We start from the raw sequence: 14,475 nt of genomic DNA, 5'->3' as shown, positions 1-14,475 counted from the left end.
TTGATTCTCCTCCTGTCCCACTATCATGCTCAGTCCCCACCAGGATTTCAGCACTTCCTCTTTGTTACGTTCCCCTTGGTCCTGCCCTACCAAGTCTCCCACACCCACCTCCCCACCAATTTGGATCGCTTGTTGTTCCCTTTTCCCTGGGTTTGTTATCCCCCCTTTTGTATTTTTTATGGACGGTAACTGTCTTGACTCGATGTTATGTATTTTTCTATATTCTTTGGTTTAGGAAACCCAGGATGGATGGAGCTATAGAGACAATAACTATATTAAGAGCTCCTGGGAGGTAAGGGTTAATGAGAAGCTGGTAACAAGTTGTATAAGAAGGAAGAAAATGTTTTGAAAATGATTGTGGTAGTAATTGTACCACACTTCTTGATAGGCCTGAATTATTGAATTGTATGATGTCTGGATGATGTCCTAATAAAATCGATGATGACGAGGGTGTGGAACACCTGGTGGGGTTTGATGAAGTGCAATGTAGCCAAGAGGAATTAATGAAAGCCGAATGAAGGTTGAACATGACAGTGGGACAAGAGGAAAGTAAAAGGAAATAGAGGAAAGAACTACAAGGCAAAGAACATTTATAGAGGTCTAAATACAGGCATGTACATATGTAAATATATATATATCTATACTGATAAGGAAATATATATATGTACATATATTTATATGTTAAGTATTAAGGTAGCAGATGGACTTTGGGCCTTTACTCAAGTCCTTCCTCTATGTAAGAACACTTTGTTCTAATAACCCAGCATTCTGTGATGCTCACCTTCCCCACATGATCACTGAAGACAAAATAGGTACATAAGCAAATGTGGTAAAGAAAGCTTATGGTGCCCAGCTATCAAAAGATATAGCATCTGGGGTCTTAAAGGCTTGAAGATAAACAAGTGGCCATCTAGCTGTGAAGCAACAAAGCCCACATGGAGGAAGCATACCAGCCTGTGTGATCAGGAGGTGTCTACGGGATCAGGTATCAGGCATCAAAGACCCAGAACAAAAAATCATATCAATGTGAATGAGGGACAGTGCAGAGTGGAGATCCAAAGCCCATCTGTAGACAATTGGACATCCCCTCACAGAAAGGTCACAAGGAAGAGACAAGGTAATCAGGATGCAGTATAGCACCAACGAAACATACAACTTTCCTCTAGTTCTTTAATGCTTCCTTCCCCCCACTATCATGACCCCCAAATCTACCATACTTGGCTAGACCAGCTTGCAACACAAGGAATCCAGGACAGATAACCCCTCAGGACCTATAATGAGAGTAGTGATACCAGGAAGGTATAGGGAAGGTGGGGGGAAAGATGGGAAACTGATCACAATGATTAACATACAACCCCCTCCCAGGGGGACAAACAACAGAAAACTGGGTGAAGGAAGACAGTGGTTGGTGTAAGATATGAAAAAAATAATAATTTATAAATTATCAAGGATTCATGAGGGAGGGAGGGAAAAAATGAGGAGCTGATGCCAAGGGCTCAAGTAGAAAGAAAATATTTTGAAACTGATGATGGCAATGTGTGTATGTATGGATTGTGATAGGAGCTGCAAGAGCCCCCAATAAAATGATTTAAAAAAACAACTCTGCAGATATGGTCTCATTAATATAACAAAGAAACTCTATTCCCAAATGGTATTAAATCCACAGTTTTAAGGATTAAGATTTACAACACATATTTTTACTCACTGACTGCCAGCTATTCAATTCTAAATCAAATTGACCCTGTAGAGGACAGAGTCAAACTACCCCTGTGGTTTTATTGCCCCTGTGAGTTTCCAAGACTGTAAATCTTTGCAGGAGCAGAAAACCTCATCTTTTTACCTCAGAGTGCTGACCTTGCAGGGAGCAGCCCAGCACACAGGAAGACACAATCCCTAATAGAAGAGAAGTATAAAAAAGCTCTGGGTAGCTAGTCATCGCTCCAATGTGCATTAGGGTCTAAGTCATGCTTTTGTAGCTTATCCTCTCTGTCATCCAGTCAGTGATGACTCATAGAGACCCTATAGAACAGGATAGAACCGCCCCTGGGAGTTTCTGAGGCTAACTCTTTACAGGAGTAGAAAGCCCTGTCTTCCTCCTGAGGCGCCACTGGTGGTTTTGAACTGCTGACCTTGAGGATTGCACAGCCAATATATTATTCTACTCATCGTCTAACAGCTACCTGGAAGTTCTGGGGCAACTCCAAAAGAGGAATGACAGAAGCAATGATGAGCAAGGAAGGACTGACTACATGCTGATTCAGGGGCAGGGACAGGGGCACAGAGACAGGGGTACATATAGAGGTGGGTGCAGGATCAGTTTCTTTGAATGGAGGACAGCAGTTTTTCATTTCAAATATTGCTTTTCTCTTTTTTGAGCTTTTTCTTATTATATGATGGTTGCCTATGTGCTTTTACAAATATTTCTCACACACAAATACAAATAAAGCCCAAGTCTTTCTTGAGCATCCCTCCAGACCCTCAGTCCCTCCCTGGAGGTCATCCTGGAGCTAGTGCGTTTATAAATGTACATTTTAGAATAGTTTCAGATTTACAAAAAAAAAAAAAAGACACAGCTAGGATCCGTAAAGCCTTGCTGTTGACTGTATTCTGATTCACAGGCAGAGCGGTTGCTTCCTTCTACCTGCTGTCCTACTGAGTGCTTAACCATCGCACCACCAAACCCAAACCCAACTCGCTGCCTTAGAGTAGATGCCAACTCAGAGAGCCTATAGGACAGGATAGAACTGTGCCTCCCCTCCCCCCCATAGTTTCATGGACTAACTCCTCACTGGGACAGACAGCCCTGTCTTCCCGTGAACCTGTGGTTAGCAGCGCACCGCTTCACCCCTGCATCACCAAGTCTCCTTGTAAATATTAGAGCCCCGAAATATCGCCCCCCCCCCAGCTTCCTCTGTTATTAACCTTTTACATTAATATGGAACCACGGGTACAATTTACCAGTAAGGGGAACCCTAGTGGCTAGTGGTTACCAGTTGGGCTACTAACGGAAAGGTCAGCCGTTCAAAACCAGCAGTCACTCCGTGGGAGAAAGTCTAGGCTTTCTACTCCCGTAAATTGCAGTCTTGGAAACCCACAAAGGCAGTTCTACCCCGACCTACAGCGTGGCCATGAGTCGGAAAGGACTCAATGGCAGTGACTTTGGTTTGAGCCCAATTTAAAGAACCAATATCAACATACACTTGTTCAAAGGACATACCTTATTTCAAGGCCCTTAGTTTTTTTTTTTCATTAAAGAGAGCGTTTTATATAAAGGGTCATTGTATATTAAGAAAGTATCCCATCCCAGTCTAGTCCAAGCCCATAAGTCCAATATTAGACCTATATGTCTATATATACCTATATATAACAATCTATAAAGTCCTCTTCAGACTCCTGAAACATATGCAATGATGCCGAATGCAGGATGATCAGAGGCCAGTGGGTAGAATGTCTTTGGATCCAGTGGCGATGTAAGCATCTCGGCACTGGCAGGGGTCTCCTCATGACTTCTCCAGTTCACAGGGCTGAATCAGGGCAGGTCCATGTAGCTTCTCCTCAGAAATGTCTCACAGGAAGTCAGCCTCCTGTCTTGTCAGTAGAGCATCCAAGAAAGTGCATCGAGAGAAAGGTGTCTCCTGCCTCCAAGGAGGAAATATACGAGCTCCCAGAATTCTCAGGAGAAGCCAGGTCCTTAGTTTTACCTACAGTCCCTTTCTGTTCCAGGAGCTCGTTCAGGATCCCATATGGTGGGATCCCGTGATTCCTTAGGCGCCTCTTCACTGTGACAGTGTCTCAGAGATTCCTTTTTCTTTGATGACCTTGACAGTTTAGAAGAACTTTGGGCAAGTATTTTGTAGGATGCTCAATGCTGGGCTTTTCTAGCATTTTTCTCAGGATTTGATTGAGCTATGAGTTTTTGGAGAAGAAAGCCATGGAAATAAAGTGCCATTTGCACAACATTTTATCAGGAATATGTGCTAACTCTATCAATATGAGTTATCATTGTTTATGTTTAGCTTGAGCATCTGACTGAGGTAGTGTTTGTTGGTTTTTTCCACTGAAAATGTACTCTTCTCTCTCTCCCTTCCCAACTGTGTTCTTGGGAAAGAAGTCATTAGATGCAGCCAACACAGGCCTAGGGGGTTTACGGTCCCCTTCTCAGGGAGGACATACCTAAAAAGCAAGCCCAGGGCCATCCAGTCGATTCGATCCAGTGACCCTATAGGCAGGGTAGAATTCACCCAGTTGGTTTTCAAGACTGCCGCTCTTGATGGCGTGGAAGGTTCATCTGACTCCCTCAGATCAGCTGGTGGTTTTGAAGTGCTGACCATTCAGTTAGCAACCCAGCTCACAACTACCATGCCACCAGGATTATTTGAAATTATTTTACATGAGAGAGATTTGTCTCTTCTCTCACATTTACTTTTTTAAAAAATTGTAACAATTATTAGCACTTTATCCCCATGTCATACAATTCAATGATTCAATCATATCAAGAAGAGCTGACCAATTGTCACCATATTTAACTCTAGAACATTTTCTTCTGCTTTGCACTCATTGTTATTCATGCAATTTTTTTCTAGTGGCAAAAATATATGAAACAGAACATTCTCCAATTCCACAACTTCTACTTGTATAATTATATAATTGTATAACTTGTATAATTCAGTATTATACTCTTCATGCTGTACAGGCACTATTGATATTCTTTTCCAAATTATTCTATCACCATTGACCCACAATCATTTCTTAACACAGTCATTTATTTATATCAATATGGATTTGGGGATATTATATTATGCTTTGGGTTATAGTCAGATACTAGATTATTTATTTTTATTTGTTGTTGTTGTTGTTCAAGTTGTTCCAGCTTTGACCATTGGAACCCTTTTACTTGTGTCTATTGGGTTTCTTTGACAAACCCACATGCATGTTTTGTTTATTTGTTTGAATATTTCTTTACTTTCTGGAGCTTCAAGATGTATCAGGCTCATTTTGTTGTATGTTTTTGCTCCAGTCTTAGAGTCAACCATGCCTCCAGGGAGCTCTGGTTCCTTTTATTGGAACTTTTTATTGGTAGCAGACACCAAGATCTGAGTGCTCCTACAATGAGTAGATTTCTTTTTTCAGGATTGCCAAATTGGGAAAAGCAAAGATGTCAATGGAATATGTTTAATTCAATTTTTTTAAAATCAATTTATTGGGGCTCATAAAATTCATCACAATACATAGATCAATTGTGTAGAGCACATCTATACATTTGTTGCCCTCATCATTCCCAAAATTCGCTTGCCTCTTGGGTTCCCAGAATCAGCTCATTTTCCTTTTTTCCCCCCTCCCTAATTCAAATTTTAAATGATCTCATTCCAAATTGCTATTGTTGGTCTGATGAAAAAGTGTACCATATATACTGGAGTATAAGCTGACCCGACTATCAGCCGAGACACCTAATTTCACCACAGAAACTGCATTAAAAATGTGCTGAAAAACTCGGCTTATACATGAGTATATACAGTATATTTCACTTATATTATCTATTTTATTGGTAAAATAATGTTCTAATATAGACATGTTTGAGAAGAAGATTTTTATCTTTTGCAATTTACATTTATAGAAGATTTTGGAATTCACAAAACTATATCTCATGAGCCTGCTCCTAAATGTTATTGAGGTAGTTTATTGTGCCAACCTGGCCGATAAACACATATGGGATTAATTAAAGGGCGGAGAGATAAATGGCTCGGCGAGCCTTGCCTTTTTTGTCTCTTGCTCTTTGATCATCGGACCGGTGTGCAGCTGCCTTGCTTGTTCTTTGACTCAATTTGCAAGCTACACTATCTGTGGTGGACTGTGTCGCTGTAATTTGAGGTTCCTGCAAGACCTGCTTCGCCACACCTTTGGAATTTACATCTCTTGAGCTGGGGACTGTCAGACCCTGTCATCTGGCTGACTGTTGGTGACCTGCCTTGCTGTTTTCTGCCTGTGCCTAGATATCCTGAATTGCTCTACAAAGGACTATCCGGCAGCCCTCTAGACTTGAAGGACTGCCAGTGTCTCACAACTGTCTCACGGGAGTGAGTTGCACTGAGCCATTTGTACTGCTTTATAATTTAATTAACTGTTTATTTCTTATGTTATACACCTATCTATATGTATAAATATGTATTAAATTATTAGCATTCTGGTTTTGTTTCTCTAGAGAATCCTGTCTAACACAGTTATCATTGTCACTCTGAAAAAGGAGAAACTAGGGCACAGAGAAGAGATGGGATTCTGAGCTGAAGTTAAAAGTAGTTAATTCCAATCAAGGAATCATTTTGCATTGAGCTTTAGACAAAGAACTAGGAAATACAAAGAAGAATAAGACACCTTACTTCTCAACTAGACCCTCTGTCTAACCCGAGAGTCCCTGTAAAGCCTCTAAATTGTACTGGAAATTGCACTCTTTCTTCAACGCTGGCAGACAGATTCCTCCAGTTGAAGCAGGGTCTAAGAATTTCTCCCCTAACCATTTCTCCTCTCTACCAGTGCCTCTAATTTGTAAAGGCAGGAATTACTTCTTAGGCTATATCCTAATGTCAGATCGGGAGCTCTAACTCAAATACCTGCAGGGGCAGGCAAGCCAAGTAAATCGGAGCATAAGACAAACCAGCATACAAATGTCCTCATAAATGGTGATTCTCACCTGATGTTCATCACACCTTGCAGAGAGGGCAGTCAGGACTCAGGCCCAGTTGATAGTTGACAAGTAGGCTGTGGGCCCAATGTTGTCACATCATTGCCAGACCAGGCTCTGTGGCTGGATTCAGCCTTCAAGCTGCCTACTTTTGTCTTCTGAGCAAGCATTCGGTCATCATTGCTCTGGGTGTTGTTTTTTCCCCCAGGGTCTTTTGGGTGGCAATATACACGCATTCTTTTAACAACTACTCACTTCTTTGAGGAAATATTTATTGAGCACCTGTGGAAGTTTTTCTGGACCTTTGATAGAGCAGTAATTCTTCCAACTTGGGTCAACCAAGATGTGTGAAGGAGCATGTTAGCTTGCTACAGATTATCAAGTGATAATCTGCATTCACTGTGGAACAAGTATTTAAATGAGCATCTACTATGAGCCCCCACTGTGCTGGTCAACAGGAACGCTATGATGGCTGAAATATATCCTAGCCTCAGACGGCTTTTAATTTAGTAGATCATCCCTTGTGAGGTGGGCACTTGATGGGGTCCCAGGAAAAGTTTTAATGAACACTATTTGGAAACCCAAGCAGCTGTTTAGAGTGAGGATAACATCTGCTTCCCTGGCTTGTATAAATTCCAGCTCAATTCACATGCATTTGTGGGCGCTTAATAAATGTTCTTTGAAGGTGATGATAATGGATTGAGATACGGAAAATCTGAAACTGCTCTCTAGGAGAGTGGCTCAGGGGTCGAATGCTTTAGAAAGAGCCCCTGTGAGAAAAGGAGCAAGGAATTGGGGTTACTAATAACATCTCATGGAGAAAAGAAGGTTAAGGAGAATTTAATAGCCATCTTCAAATATCTAAAGGGAGATTGCTCATGTGTTTTAAACATCAGCTCTTGTCTACTAAAGACAGGACATGAGGGAATTATCTGAAATGGGAACAGGAGGGACTTAGATGAGATGTCAATGGGGGAGGATGAAAAAAAAAGCCGCTGAAAAGGACTGTGAGATGCCAGAAAGCAAGATGATTTTGCAGAAGAATCTGCTTATTTTAAGAATAGAGGCTACTACTGACTATTATTCAGAGAAATGTCAAGTTAGCCAGTTACTAGTTGTATCTTGAGCAAGTGACTGCTCTTTTTTGAGGGTCAGTTTCCTCTTTTGTTAAATGGAGATTCCTCAGCCCCGTGCCTGGCGAAACTAAGGCACAACCAACGATGGATGTCACTCATGACAGTTATTCAACTATGATCTGAACTGGAAAACCATCCTCCACATAAATATAAGCTCCAATATTTTGGGGGGGAATTAAGAAAAATACTGCTATGTATTGTGACTTCACAATCTCACTGAGGGGACATCATGTGAATACTCAGAACATTTTTTTTTAAATGAAAGACTTAATAGCGTGGGAGCGAACAAGAATACAGACTCAGTAAAGTCCAAGAGCACTTCAAACAGTGGTTGGGGGAAATAATTGTTTGTTCTTGATAGGACAAAGCTACAGTACAAGGTAAGCCTCAAAGGGAAGGTCAATTATTAAGTAAAAGATTTAGGAAAGATCGATGGGGGTTCTGAGGTGGGAGGAATTGCTTCAAATCAGTGTGGGTCCAAACAGATGGATAAGATTTGACTCCACTAATCTGTAAAAGCGCTCAATCAGAAGCATCTCGGTTGTCCCGAGGAATGATCAATTATTCACTATTCGAATGTCTCAAGCTTTTAGTCTGAAGATGTTTACAGACACTGCTTTGAATTCTCTACCTGTCAGCTTTGAAGAAAGTCAGTTACTTCTTTTCTGATATTCTGAAGGCACCCAAGAAACGGTCCTTTCCTATTGATTGTACTCTAGAAACCTGACTGCAGAGCAATTACAACTGTACAGCACATTGAACTTACTAGGATGCGTTTATTGAAATATTTTTAACGGCAAAAACATTTTATGTTCACTATTATTTATTAATGCCCTATTTTAAAATATTACATATAAAATGTATTCCAGCGCACATAGTAAATAAATTATGCTTGTAATTTCTAATGCATTTTTAATTATAAATTTATCCATGTCTACCTTTATTTATGATAGCAGTGTCTCACTGTTGAACATACTGTATATTAATGGTGACACTGTTAATTATGCATTCTTGGAAGTTGCATTCCACAAAACACGCGAGTCTGTTTTTTACATTCTAAGTACTGTTAACATCAATTAATTTAGGAGTCAGCATTCCCAGCACTCGCAAACCTTTAAAGCAAGAAAAGATACTCTTTGAAGCTGATTACGAGACTTAGATTTGGGGAAGGGCTATAAAGTATGGCTATATACACATAGTCAGAGAGGTACTAAATAATACCAGACCAACATTTCATTTTCATTCTAAGTACCTAGAAAGAAATACTCACCAGAAATAAGATTCTGCATGAAAATAGAACAAAGCCCAGTGAATCTTTGCCTGTCTTCAGAACTGATCTGCAGTTTCCTTAGCCTCAAAGTATTAAGCTTAAGATTTTGTGGCTAGTTAATTTTGTACTTCCCATCGACCTGCCAAATTCACCTTATTATAAGCAATATGAGTACATATGATTTAAAAATTTTTTTCGTGGAAATGTGAAAACAACACATTTAAATTCCAAAACAACAACAATATTACTCTGAAATTCTAGAGAGCTAGTTTAAAATATTTAAAATGGAGTTTTGACATCTAATTTACTGTTTGCCTGGAATTGCTTCATTCCATAGGAACAGAAATGCCTGCATTTACCTTATGGGAGGAAAACATACTTGAAAAGAAGAGGAAGCCAAAATTGGGACCATAGCAGGGAAGCACACTATTCACACATATAGAATAAAAAGAACAACATATTTTCAGACAAATTTGAAGGTGCCTCCATTTCCCCCAGCTTCAGCACGACTTGAATGAACGACTGTTCTTTTATCCTGTTATGCCTATGCCTGCCTTGTTTGCTGTCATATGCTTGGCAAAGTGGGATTTTCCACTTGCAAACTCTGCTTACACAAAATACGATTTCCAATTGCTTCATTTCATGTGTATATTTTGAGGATATTTTTATTTAGCACACATTACCAAATGGCTGTGTAATTTGTTTGCTTTCTGAATTTTTATTTAACTGTGGTAAAATTTAATGAAAAGTTTTCCAATTTCACCACGTTTAAGCATACAATTCAATGACATTAATTGCTTTATGTTGTGCTACCATCACCACCATTCATTTACAACTTCTCCATCATCCAGAAAACCAGGAACTCAGCATGCTTGTCAGCAGTATGCCCAGCCTTGTCTCCCCTCAGGGCCTGGTAACCATTACGTACTTTGGTTCCTAGGCATTTGCCTATTCTAGATACTGCACGAAAGTGGAATAATACAGTATTGATTTTCTCATGTCTGACTTATTTCTTTCAGCATAATATTTTCAAGGTTCATTCTTGTCATAGCATGTATCAGAATTTCATTTCTTTTCATGGTTGAATAGGTATTTTTATGCAAATAACACATGCCTTCTACTTTGGCTTGCCAGAGCTAGTATGCCGTTTTTTAATATGTTGCTGTAATACTTCATTGTGTGTATATATCACATTCTGTTTAATCAAGTCATCAAATGCTGAATACTTAAGTTGTTTGATAATTTCGCTGTTGTTACTAATGCTGTAGTGAACATTAGTGTACACATACTTGTTTCAGTCCCTGGTTTCAAGACTATTAGGTATCTACCTAGATACCAATACTTGTTGGGTTCCAATTTTCTCATAATTGTCATCTGAATGGTTGTGAAATGGTATCTCATTGCAGTTTTGATTTGCATTTCTCTAAAGACTAAAGACTAATAAAAAATCTGGTCCTAAGAACCTTATAAATAACAGTGGAACATTGTCTGACGCAGTGTAAGAAGATTAGCTCATTATGTGTCCCCCTCCGCCCTCTGACAATTGGATATGGACCTGTCACCCAGACTTGCTCCAAGAGGGCCAATGTGTAAGCAGTAGTTCAAAGCATTCTCTCAGAAGTCAGATGGCCTGGAAAAACACCCCGGCTCTGCAACACTACTGAGATTTGATTTTGGGAAACCTACCACTTGTGCCTCAGTTTACTCACCTGTCACATGTCACATATATGAATACCCACCTGAAAGGCACTCAAGGTATGACTGGTAAAGAGCGACGTCATCCAAGCAGAGTTGACTTTAATGACTTGAAAAGAGTAAAATGCTCAGGATCTCCATTTACTGGTGTGACCTGCAGAGAGGCTGGTGGTTTTGAACTGCCAATCTTGCAGTTAGTAGTCCAACGTGTAAACCCAGTACACCACCAGGGCTCCTCCTTTAGGAAACCTGGGAGTCATCAAAAAATGAAATGGAATGCATAAAGATGGATACCGAGGTTTTAGTGAGCTGAAATAGACTGGCATTGTCAATTTTGAATCAGACAAATACATGGTCAAATATGCTGGGAAAGAAAAATTGGGGTGGAGGGAACGTGAGGTGGAAAGGGGGAATCGATTACAAGCATCTACGTATAACCTCCTTTCTGGGGGATGGACAGCAGAGAAGAGGGCAGGGAAAGACATTGGACAGTGTAACATTTGACAAAATAATAATAATTTATGAATTCTGAAGGATTCATGACGGAGAGAGACAGTGAGGGGGGAGGGGGGAAATGAGGAGCCGATATTAAGGGCTCAAGTAGAAGGCAAATGTTTTGAGAATGATGATGGCAACAAATGTACATATGTGCTTGACACAATGGATGTATGTATGGATTGTGATAAGAATTGTATGAGCCCCCACTAAAATGATTTAAATTAAAAAAAGAAAAGAAAAATTGAAGCATCACACTTGTTGTCAAAAAGGACATTTCAAGATATGTCCTGCAGTACAACAATAATATTTATATGCCTACCAGGAAGCTCAATTAATATGAGTATTCCTTACTCATACACCAACTACTAAGGACAAAGAGGAAGAAATTGAAGACTTTCACTAACTTCTGCATTCTGAATTTGATCAAGCATACATTTTTCAACATATAAATGGCGATTATACATGTAAACTTTACTGGATGTCATACATAGAAATCAAATTGACTATATTTGTGGGGAGAGTCCATAGAAAAGGACAATAGAACAAGGCCAGGGATCAACTGAGAAACAGACCACCAATTGCTCATATGTAAGTTCAAGTGGAAGCTGATAAAAATTAAACCCATGGGTCAAAAAAAAGACAAAAAAACCCATGAAGCCAAAGTACAACCTGAATTTAGAGACCATTTCAAGAATACACTAAACTCATATGTATGATATTAGAATGATAATGACCAGAGAGTTGTGGGATGACATCAAGAACATCATATATGAAGAAAGGAAATCCATTAAAAAAAATAGAAATGAAAGAAAAGACCAAAATGGATCTCAGAAGATATTCTGAAAATTGCTCGTGAATATAGAATAGCTAAAGCAAATGACAGAAATTATGAAGTAAAAGAGCTGAAAGAAGATTTCAAAGTTTGGCATGAAAACAACAAAGAAAACTATTATAATGAAATGTGTAATGACCTGGAATTAGAAAACCAAAAGAGAAGAACACTGTAAGCATTTCGCTAGCTGAAAGAACTGAAACAAACAAATCCCAAATCCCCAGGCTTTCACTTTTAATATTGAAGGATTCTGTGTTGTCAAAATATGGAGCAAGATAGGAAACATTTAACAAATATAGAGGGAATATTTGGAGTCAGTATATCAAAAAGAACTGGTTGACATTTGCCCATGTCAGAAGATAGCCTATTATCAAGGAAGTCCAAGCTGCACTGAAGGCATTGACACAAAAAACCAAGGCTCCAGGGATTGATGGACTACCACTTGAGATGATTCAACAAATAATGCAACTGTGGAGCCCACTGGTGCCATGAAATTGGGACGACAGCGATTTGGCCAACCAACTGGAAGAGATCCATATCTGTGCCCATAAAATTAAAAAAAAAAAAGTGATTCAACAGAATGCGAGAATTGTCTAAAAATTTCATGAACATCACATGAAAGTCAAATTTTGCTGAAGATAAATAAAAAATGATTGCTGATGTCAGGTATATCTTGGCTGAAAGCAACAAATACCAGAAAGCTGTTTGCCGTGCTTTATTGACTATGTGTAGGCATTCAACTACGTGGATCTGGATCATAACAATATGGATCATTTTGTGAAGAATGGGAATTACAGAACTCTTAATTATGCTTATGCAATCTATAAATAGACCAGAAATCATTTGTTCAAACAGAATAAGGAAATACTATGTGGTTTAAAATCAGGGAAGATATGCATCAGGGTTGTATCCTTTAAGTATACTTAGTCAAACTGTATGCTAAGCAAATAATATGAAAATATAAGCTATATGAAGAAGAATGCTGCATCAAGATCAGAGGAAGTCTCCTTAGCAGCCTGTGACATGCAGATGGCATAAGCTTGCTTGTTGAAAATAAAGAGGACTTAAGGCCCTTGCTGATGAATATCAAGACTACAATCTTCAGTATGTATTACACCTCAACATAAAGAAAACAAAATTCCTCACAACTGGATCAATACTAAGCAACAACAGGATAAATGGAAAACAAGTTGAAGTTGTCATAGAATTTTGTTTAGATTTGAATCCACAATCAATGTTCATAGAAACAACAGTCACGTAATTAAATGGAATATTGCATTGCACAAATTTGTGACAAAAGACTGCTCTAAAGTGTTCAGAAGCAAAGATGTCACTTTGAAGACTAAGGTTTGCCTGGCACAAGCGACGACATTTTTAACCACCTTATATGCATGTGAAGCTAGACAACGAATATGAATGACTGAAGAATGGATGCCTTGGGATTGTGGTGTTGATGAAGAATATTGAATATACTATGCACTGCCAGAAAAATAGAACAAATTCGTTAAAAAAAAAAAAAAGACAGACAGAATGCTCTATACAAGTGAGGATAGTGATACTTTGTTTTCCGTACTTTGGGCGTGTTACCAGGAGGGCACAGTGCCTGGAGAAGGGCATCCTGCTTGGTAAAGTCGAGGGTTAGCAAAAGTTATGGAATGATAGAGTGGCTTCAACAATGCTCGCAAGCATAACAAAAATTGTGGGGATGGTGCAGCATTGGGCCCTGTTTCTTTTTGTCCTGTGTAGAGTCCTTATGCATTAGAACTGGCTGGACCTCACCAGCAATAACTAGCAACCATGAGGAATGTGGATTCCTTGGGTGTTGTAAATGGTTAAGAAGTGGGGTTCTATGGCACTTCAAACCCACCCATGGGCACTTTGGAAGAAATACAAGGTCAGCCAGGAAGACGTCCAGGAGCTCAGCGCCAGTCTGACGTCGAGGTGGTCGCCAGCAGTTCGAATCTGCTCGACACACTGGGGTATTTTGGTCAGAATAACTAACTGCTATGAGCATGTTTTAAATGTGCTCACTGGCCATTTGTATTAGTTATTTGGAAAGATGCCCAAAATTATGTGCCCAGTTTAACATTGGATTCTTAGTCTTTTTGTTGTTGAGTTGTAGGAGTTCTCGACGTATTCTGGGTTCTAAACTTTTCTCAGATAAGTAATTCCCCCAAATGTTCGTTCATTCTCCCTTTCTGATCAAAATCTCTCTGATGAAATTTTCAGAAGCATATAAATGTAAAATTTTTAGGAAGTCCCACTTACCTGCTTTGTATTTTATAGTGTATGCTTTTTGTGTCATAACTAAGATCCCCTTGTCAAAAAGATCTTCATCTTTTACTCCTATCTTTTCTAAACGTTTCAT

General features: G+C 39.3%; 1 protein-coding gene across 1 annotated transcript in view; it reads right to left on the bottom strand.

Annotated features, from left to right (window-relative positions):
• Positions 1-14,475, bottom strand: part of PBX3 (PBX homeobox 3) — a 276,728-nt gene extending 262,253 nt beyond the window's left edge. Inside the window, exon 1 of the mRNA XM_004713306.3 lies at positions 14,376-14,475. Within this exon, the coding sequence (XP_004713363.2) occupies positions 14,376-14,475 (100 nt within the window). The remainder of the gene's footprint in view (positions 1-14,375) is intronic.

The sequence above is a fragment of the Echinops telfairi genome, unplaced genomic scaffold, assembly GCF_000313985.2.
Source record: "Echinops telfairi isolate 266 unplaced genomic scaffold, ASM31398v2 ScPeMD7_22;HRSCAF=79, whole genome shotgun sequence".
Lineage (NCBI taxonomy): Eukaryota > Metazoa > Chordata > Mammalia > Afrosoricida > Tenrecidae > Echinops > Echinops telfairi.
Note: the sequence above shows the minus strand (reverse complement) of the source record. Positions and strands in the feature narration are given on the sequence as shown.